Genomic DNA, 9828 nt, shown 5'->3' with positions numbered 1-9828 from the left:
GTTCTTTAGTACTTTAACACACGAATCATCTGTATAACTGAACCTAACCATCCTAAGTAAGGTTCTTCAGTACTTTAACACACGAACCATCTGTATAACTGAACCTAACCATCCTAAGTAAGGTTCTTTAGTACATTAAGACACGAACCATCTGTATAAATGAACCTAACCATCCTAAGTAAGGTTCTTCAGTACTTTAAGACACGAACCATCTGTATAAATGAACCCAACTATCCTAAGTAAGGTTCTTTAGTACTTTAAGACACGAACCATCTGTATAACTGAACCTAACCATCCTAAGTAAGGTTCTTTAGTACTTTAAGACACGAGCCATCTGTATAACTGAACCTAACCATCCTAAGTAAGGTTCTTTAGTACTTTAAGACACGAACCATCTGTATAACTGAACCTAACCATCCTAAGTAAGGTTCTTCAGTACATTAAGACACGAACCATCTGTATAACTGAACCCAACTATCCTAAGTAAGGTTCTTCAGTACTTTAAGACACGAACCATCTGTATAACCGAACCCAACTATCCTAAGTAAGGTTCTTTAGTACTTTAAGACACGAACCATCTCTCTTACCGTTTTGTTCAGTGAAGATCCTTAAGCGTAAGGGAAAACCCGGTCATTTGCGCGTGGACAATAGCTGTGTTAAATTGAATAAAAATGTATGTAAGGTAACACAATGTGCTGACGGTGCTGTACCATAGGACTGGTACCATGACCTTGAATAGCCGAGCTCACCGTTCCTTAATGTTGCCTTACGGAAAATGGCGACATAAAAATAATGATAATGGAAAATGTTTCTCGTATTATTTTAGAATACGCAGCTGGTATTTAACCCAATGATATCGTGAATGTGTCATATGGGGTAATAACAATGAATACGATAATAGTATTTAGAAGTTTATGAGGTTTTTATTACTACTAAAGCCGAAAAGTACTATTAATTAATCAGAAATAACAAAGTAACAATGAAATCGTTTTAAATGATTCCACACACACACACACAAAGTTTTGTTTTAAGGAATTTAACACCTGCAATCGGCTAATTTCACGAAGCCCTTTTAACGCAATAATTCCCCGCTGATTAGACCTCAGTTCGTTTCACTGTCTGGCGTAATATACGAAACTTCCTCCTTATAACGTCTTTATGAACGTAATTGTCAAACATATGGTCCACACCCTCCGGAAAAACGAGCCTCTCTTTTTACATATTTTTTTTTAAACAATGCTATTTATTTATAAAGTTAAAAGATTAGTTTCACTTTTGTGACGACTTTTCAATTTCTTGCACGCCGGCAAATTTACTCTTTCTCACCTACCCGAGTAACCATTGTATTTGATCATTTTGTTCCCCAATAATTTCACATTTCAACCTTTCTTTGCGTTCAAACCAACCCGTTTAAATTTTCTTGGAACTATTTCCAACAAAATAGTTTTATTTTTAAGACCCTTCCAAATTTTTCGTTATATTTTCGCATCTGGTTTTCAGTTTGTCATATCCACCCCTACCCTCTCCACCCATACACCCCCCACCCCCGTTAGCTCAGAGGTAAGTTTGCAGGCTTATGAAATTAAAATAAGCAATTATGTAACTCTGTGCTTAACAGCAACCGAACCAAGCATATCACGGTGGTTCAGAGTGCAGATAGCCCATTGTTTAGTTTTTTGCCTAAAAAACAAACAAACAAACACCAAACAAATAGTTTGTTGTTAATTTGTTTTTGAGAAGTCATGGTACGGGAATCATCGACGAAACTGTTTCAGTATTCAATTCATAAACTTGTAGGGGGTGCAGGTTGTGGGTATCCAACTGAAAAGACTACGCATGCTCGTGTAAGAATCATAACTCAACCGTGCCTTTTTCTTATCCTTATTTGATTGTTTTGAGCTTCTCGTCACACCTATTTTCCGTCCTTCAAGTCACGTGCTCTATGAAGTCTGATGAACATAACTTAACGCATGGAATTCAGTAATAATTGTTTTGATAGGTGTGAAATAAAAGAAAGAAGCTGTAGAAGAATTCTTCACGCTTACCTTTTCTCACCAGATCGTTTCTGGAAGGAGTAATACTTCCAACTTGAGTAGATTATTAAATTGCTTGGAGTAACTGTTATAGTGTTTTACAGATTTCTAACCATTGCACAAACAAATCTGGCTTATCTAAAATACGAAAGAATCTGAAACCAACGATCCTTACCAAATTAAGCAACAAACAGTAATTATTTGTATATTACACCTAAGTGTAAATCTTTGCATATAGCATGTATTCTGTATTATAAGAGCACCAGGACGCTCCAAGTTTTCGTGACTGGATCTATAGTTGTTATCAGTTTAAAATAATGTAAATTTTTTGTGTTTCAGATGAAGAAAATGAGCTCCATCATGGCTTAACAAGTTTACAAAAATGGAATCTCAAACACCTATGGAGGATATGGATACAGGGCAGCAGTCTGCCGGAAAACACCAGCCGCAACTCTCCGAGATCTATTTGTTACCTGCTGAAGTAGTAAGACCTGGATGTGGCAATGAAAAAAACATTACTGTAAATAGAACAACTAAGGAAAGACATTCTTACCAATTTTCCGATACGCCATCTTCCAATAAACAGTCAACTATGGCACCACAGGACAATCCATCCGATGCTCCAGACCAGGATAAATTAGATGGGACTTTGTGTTTGAGTGGGCAGCTTGGCACTGAAACGAAGATTCGCTTAAACTCGGAACCTACCCAAAGATGTGAGCAACAAGAAACCAAAAAGATTGCGCATGTTGACCTTTCAGGTCATGGTGTGAAAAATGATGACAATTCGTTGTCGGAAAGTGATGTAGAGACTTTCACTGGAAAGATTTTGTATAACCCGGATGGATCTGCCTATATTATAGAAGGAGACTCGGAAGTCAGCGATGAAGAATGCAGTCTGGATCTACCTCAACGACAAGACGGTATTGTTGATGGACGGGTGGCGACACCTACGCAGTATAGGGGTTTTCCTGAAATCATAAATGCCTTTCACATCTGTAGAAATTCTAATTTGCTTAGCGCCCTATATGGGCAAACACACAACCTCCATCAACAGAATAAAAAAGTTCCTGAGATACCTATGGTACACAGTTATAAAGTGTTTAACGTGCGTGAAAAGAGTCCCAGTTTTGATAATAAAGACTTCGTAAAAACTGACATTGGTGGACCTAAACTAAGGGCCAACAATGAGGACAGACATAAAATATCCTGTGAGTATTCTTCTGTCCCAATTAAACCTATTCTTATGTGTTTCATGTGTAAATTATCTTTCGGTTATGCCAAATCATTTGTTGCTCATGCTGTCAGAGAGCACGGTATACATCTTCTGGAAGAAGAAAACTATATATTATCACAAATAAATGTTTCAGCCATTATTCAAGGCGTTGGGAAAGACAAAATCCCACTTCTTTCATTCCTAAAACCAGCTTCTAACGCCTCCGCTCAGGTTCGTGAAAATGATCTATTATCTCGAAGTGTCCAGAGTTTTTGTGATTCCTCTGCACACTTAGATGCTAACAAACATCCATTTAACTACACCAGTGCTGTAGTCGTTAGTAGTGTTTCACCATCCACAAGTACAGTTGCTGCAACGACATCATTGTCCTGTTTGAACCCAGCTCCATCAATTCGGGATATCAAACAGTCTTTTGTTGAGCACGAGAAGGAAAATGTTGTTCAAGGTACTGTCGGTCGTGATAACGCAACAATAGAATCTATTGCTCCGGAATTAGAAGACTTGGCTAACATTGAGAAATTAGCCAAAGCAGCAGCTGCTGCAGCTGAGGCGACTTCATCGGAGTCATCTGGTGAATGCAAACAGAATCTTACTAATAACTTAATGCCAAAAAGTACCGAAGCTCAGAATCAAGATGGACCAATGACAGCCTCTGTATCTTCGGCCTTAGAAAGAAGAACTCTTTCACTAGAGGGACCAACAAGTTATGGAAGCAGTTCTCCAGAATCTTCTGTGTCTCCAAAGACTTCAATGTCTCCAGATTTGCTCACGTTAAGTAACCATTCTTTAGCGTCCTCAACAAATGCTTTATATACTATTTGTCCACAGCACTTAGATAACAGACATCCTGACTGTTCAAAGTGTGACATGGTTTTAGGTTCCTCTTCTTCTTTAGGTAGTCATATGGAAATGATACACTCTAGAAACTCTTGTAAAACTTTAAAGTGTCCGAAATGCAACTGGCATTACAAATATCAAGAAACGCTAGAGATACATATGAAAGAGAAACACTCGGAGAACGAAACTTCGTGTGTTTATTGTATAACCAATCAGCGACATCCGAAACTGTCACGTGGTGAGACTTACACTTGTGGATACAAACCATATAGATGTCAAATTTGCAATTATTCTACCGTTACTAAAGGTAACTTGAGTATTCACATGCACTCAGACAAACACCTCAATAATCTCAAAGAGCTTCGAAGTGGAAACTTGACTACTAAACATGTTCTTCCCTCTCAAAACGTAACCATCACAACTGCTCCAGAACCGCCGAAAAAGGGGTTACCATTAACCAAACCAAAGGCTACATGGCGCTGTGATATTTGTAACTACGAAACTAACGTGGCTCGAAATCTTCGGATTCATATGACGAGCGAAAAACACACACATAACATGATGGTTGTACAGCAGAATGTCAAACATATGCAACAGTTGACAGCACTTCACCATTCTCAAGTGATGGACCCGATGTTTGGACAGTTCCATTCTGGTTTATTATTCCCTCCAGACGCTCAGCTCCAGCCTGAAGCAGCTTTGGCAGACTTGTATTACAATCAAGCACTTATGATGATAGCAAACCAACAGCAGCAGCAGCAACAACAACAACAAATGGTAATGGTAGGCCCTAATCCTGTTGTAAACAATTCTTCTCAACCTTCTTCTTTATATTTTCCTTATACATCTACCATAGATATGGAACAAGGCGACCCAACTTTGAACCCAGATGTTTCTGAGGGTGATTCCGCTCTGTTCTTCTGTTGTGTGTGTAGCTGTTTCTCAACAAACAGCGTTGAATCCTTGAATGAGCACTTTCAAGTTGATCGGACAGAAGAACGAGAAGATAATACTATGACGATGGTTGGAGGAAATTACATATGTAAACTGTGCGCCTATAAAACTAATCTGAAAGCCAATTTCCAGCTTCACTGCAAAACCGATAAGCACTACCAAGGGCTTCAACATATTAACCACATTAAAGAAGGAGGGCCGAGGAACGAGTGGAAATTGAAGTATGCGAAGACCAGCAACGCTGTCCAGGTGCGATGCAACGTTTGTGACTGCTACACCAACAGCATACACGAACTACAATTACATACTTCAAATCCCAGACATGAGATCAGTGCTAAGCTTTTCTTGTACTTGCAGTTCAGTGAAAACGGTCTCGATGCTGATGCAACATTTTACCACTGTGCACTGTGCAAATTTTCGGCAAACGCCAAAGTTAAACTTGTTCAACACGTTCACTCACTAGAGCATCTGAGGAATGAAAATCTTCGCCAGATGCAGAAAAAACTAGAAGGTCAAGAGTCGGAAGATGACTTTCGAGAGATATACACAGTGAAGAGTTGCAGAGGACTGGAAAAAGAAGCAAAGGACTCCCAAACTAGTAAGTACCCTTCTTTCTTTTTTGGTTAACCTGGAGGTAATAAAGTGACAGGAATACATCTTTAAAGAACCGTAGAATATATGTATAAATGTAGGCCAATCACATATTAAGTTTGTGTATATTATAACTTAACTTAAGTTACTTTCGTGTATCATTTGGCTATTTATGTTCGGCCCGACATGGCCAGGTGGTTAGGGCGCTCGAATCCCAATCTGAGGGTCGCGGGTTAGAATCCCCGTCACACCAAACATGCTCGCGCTTTTAGCCGTGGGGGCGTTATAATGTGACGGTCAATCCCACTATTCATTGGTAAAAGAGTAGCCCAAGAGTTGGCGGTGGGTGGTGATGACTAACTGCCATCCCTCTAGTCTTACACTGCTAAATTAGGGACGGCTAGCGCAGACAGCCCTCGTGTAGCTTTGCGCGAAATTCATAGCAAACAAAGTTATTTAGGCATGATGCCCGCACGTAGTTCTATCAAGTACTGAAAATACCACTTGTTCGAAATACGTATACTGTTTTCTGGTTGACAAGATCATATTTGAAAAACATCATCAACATGATCTAATTGTGAAGGTAAGGAACACTTTTTAAAGAATCAATTTAAATATGTCACTTTGCTCACATTGGAGTCTTAATTAAATGCTAGTAGACATGACCTTATAATAGTTTCCGAACAGTGTTCTTTTGAACATTTTAAGTACAATTTACACCACTGATGTGGTTGCCCGAAAGTACAGTGAGTTATGTATAATGCTACAATGTTTGTAAAATGATGTATTACCAGTAACTCCTCTTTTTGAGTAATCCAACACCTTCGTTAGATGTAGGTTTTTAATAGCGTTGAAATATGACATTTTTTTTAAAGTGAACACCAAATTTCCACATAGACCCTAAATAAGACTTTCCTCTGAAACCTATCCTAAAGATTGGAATTTCTTTTCGTTAGGTGTGTCACGTGTAAGCTCTAAACTCAAAATGATGCTGAGAAAACATGGCATTATAAGCTAAAACAATTGCTAGATGCTCTTCATCGGAAACGATGTTGAGGTAAGCTGTTAAATTAATTCTGCTTTCTAAAGGGGGCCAGGTTATTCCAAGCAAATAGTCCTCAAATCATGCGCTCACCACCAGAGGCCTGGAAAGTTAGGACCACACAAGTCGAGTGATTTTTGTGGGTTTTCTCCAAATCTGTCGTACCCCATCTGTGCTAAAGAAAAGCGAACCACATCACCTTTTGCCAGTCTTCATTTGTCCAATGTCTGTTCTACTTACTTAACTCGAAGAAAATTTTTTCTTGTTGATACTGAGATTAATGGTTTAATCAATGGTCTTCCACTGCTGCAGTCATTCGTTGTAACGTTCTTTGCAAGATGGGTTGGGATTGCTATGTCTCTGTCAGTTGATCTATTCGTTGATGATGTTTAGACTTTATAATCGTACCTAACCGCATTGCTCCTCTTTCTGTAATTGAGGCCACAATTCCTCCTAGCAGGAGACATTTATTCACATTTTCCAATTCAGATAAACTTGAATAACCGATGTCTTGGAGCAACCTTCCTAAAAACTGTTTTGGCCACTGTGGCACCTGCTAAATGTGCACCTACTATCATGCCTCTTTTGAACCATGCAATATCTTTTACATTTCCCACATGTGTTAGATTAACTGTTAATGTGCTTTTCCTAGTCATTTATAGTGCTGCAGGGATCACCTGACGTATGATGTTATCAATCTATTTTGCATCTGCATCTCAAAACAGGACCAAGTCTGAAAGAGTACATAAACCTTAATAAAGTGGAAAGCCATTATATACAGAAAGAACATTTTTTGGTGCTTGTCAATTTTTTCAGATAGCACATTACCACATTATATGACAGACGGTTCGCAGGTGAATGTCATCCTTCATATCAAATGACATGTGTGAGCGGCTGCGTACTACAGACTCATTTAAGCATAGACATAGTGCGTGCAGACCAAGAACGTCAACCAATAATGACGGTGAAGGCATCCTATTGGCATTTGCCACAGTTGGACAACAGTTCGAGATCACTGTGATACCGTTAGAATGTTAATTGTTGTTGTTATGGATCAGTTTTGGTAATTGTAGGTTTAATTTTTGTTATTTATTTCCTTATTCCTTTGCAACTGACATGACCTTGAATGGTACAAACCTAATTTCATTCCACGAATAATTATTTTCTTATACTTCTTGAACTATTACCTATCAATGGGCTTTCGGATCTCAAGTAAATAGTTTCCTTACCATATGATATGAAATGGAGCACTTGAGGGTTGTGTTTAGTTTACATGATTAATACTCCATATTCCTACTAGAATCAATTATTCTCACTTTAAGCCTTAAAAGTAGAATTGTTGTGTAATGTTAAAAAAAACCGCTAAAGCTGGAACACTTAGGATATTGCAAAAACAGAATGCACTCGTAAAGAAACACGATTGTCTATTGCGCTGTAAATAATCACGAGTGTCTATTATACTGTAAAGAAACACGAGTGTCTATTGCATTGTATAGAAACACAAGTGTCGGTTGCACTGTCAAGAAACACTAGTGTCTATTACATTGTAAAGAAACACCTTCTTAGTAGACATCTCATTGTGTATCTTTGCGCTCAAACAACAACCTTTTGAGAAATAATGGTTGGAGACGGCTTGAATGGATAACGAAGAAAAACTTTAATATAAGTTTAACATAACAGCAAATGTACCTAATGATGACGCTGTAAATAATCACGATGTCTATTGTACTGTAAAGAAACACGAGTGTCTATTGCACTGTAAAGAAGCACTAGTGTCTGTTGCACTGTGAAGAAACACGACTGTCTGTTGCACTGTGAAGAAACACGATTATATATTGCATGTAAAGAACCAGGATTGTCTATTGCACTGTATAGAAACACGACTGTCTATTGCATGTAAAGAACCACGATTGTCTATTGCACTGTATAGAAACACGACTGTCTATTACGCTGTAAATAATCACGATGTCTATTGTACTGTAAAGAAACACGACTGTCTATTGCACTGTAAAGAAACACGAGTGTCTGTTGCACTGTAAAGAAACACTAATGTCTATTACATTGTAAAGAAACACGATTGTATATTGCACTGTAAAGAAACACGATTGTATATTGCACTGTAAAGAACCACGAGTGTCTATTGCACTGTAAAGAAGCACTAGTGTCTATTACATTGTAAAGAAACGAGTGTCTATTGCGGTGTAAAAAACCATGAGTGTCTATTGCGGTGTAAAAAACCATGAGTGTCTATTGCGGTGTAAAGAAACACAAGTGTCTATTGCGCTGTAAAGAAACACAAGTGTCTATTGCGCTGTAAAGAAACACGACTGTCTATTGCACTGTAAAGAAACACAACTGTCTATTGCACTGTAAAGAAACACGACTGTCTATTGCACTGTAAAGAAACACGACTGTCTGTTGCACTGTAAAGAAACACGAGTGTCTATTGCACTGTAAAGAAACACGACTGTCTGTTGCACTGTAAAGAAACACGATTGTATATTGCACTGTAAAGAACCACGATTGTCTATTGCACTGTAAATAGAAATTAAACTTAGGTTTAGCCATATATCACGACATATTTATAGCATTTAATGTTGTCAGTATTTTATAGCACTTAATGATGTCATTATTTTACTTTACAGCTACTATCAAAATCAAGTTTTCAAAAAGGCAATATTATGCGCAAAAACATATTTGTTGTGTATGGTAAAATATTATTTACGAACAAAAGTGGCGCACTTTAAATATCGTGCCCTTTACAGTATAACTAACCATTATATTATATTATTACGGTGCCCGCCCATTATGGCGAAGTGTGTCAGTCTGTGCCTTTTGTTTATACTGTATGTCAATATTTAGTAATGTTACTTCTTTGACAACTATAGCATTATATCAGTTGAAGGAAATTTTCGGCGCCATATTGAAACCCTAAAGCATGGTAGTCGTTATCTATAGCTTAATAAGAAAAAATTGAAAATCTGTAGAATGTTTACACGTTTTTTTTTTTGGCCCGGCATGGCCAGGTGGTTAGGGCACTCGACTCGCAATCTGCGGGTCGCGGGTTCGAATCCCCGTCACACCAAACATGGTCGCCCTTTCAGCCGTGGGGCGTTACAATGTGACGGTCAATC

General features: G+C 38.3%; 1 protein-coding gene across 1 annotated transcript in view; it reads left to right on the top strand.

Moving 5' to 3' along the window:
• The window catches only part of LOC106470996 (zinc finger homeobox protein 3-like), a 59571-nt gene that overhangs the window by 36633 nt on the left and 13110 nt on the right, over positions 1-9828 (top strand). Inside the window, exon 2 of the mRNA XM_013931582.2 lies at positions 2373-5659. Within this exon, the coding sequence (XP_013787036.2) occupies positions 2416-5659 (3244 nt within the window). The 5' untranslated portion in view covers positions 2373-2415. The remainder of the gene's footprint in view (positions 1-2372; positions 5660-9828) is intronic.

This window comes from Limulus polyphemus, unplaced genomic scaffold, assembly GCF_000517525.1.
Source record: "Limulus polyphemus unplaced genomic scaffold, Limulus_polyphemus-2.1.2 Scaffold4345, whole genome shotgun sequence".
Lineage (NCBI taxonomy): Eukaryota > Metazoa > Arthropoda > Merostomata > Xiphosura > Limulidae > Limulus > Limulus polyphemus.
This window is presented reverse-complemented; position numbering and strand designations above follow the sequence as displayed.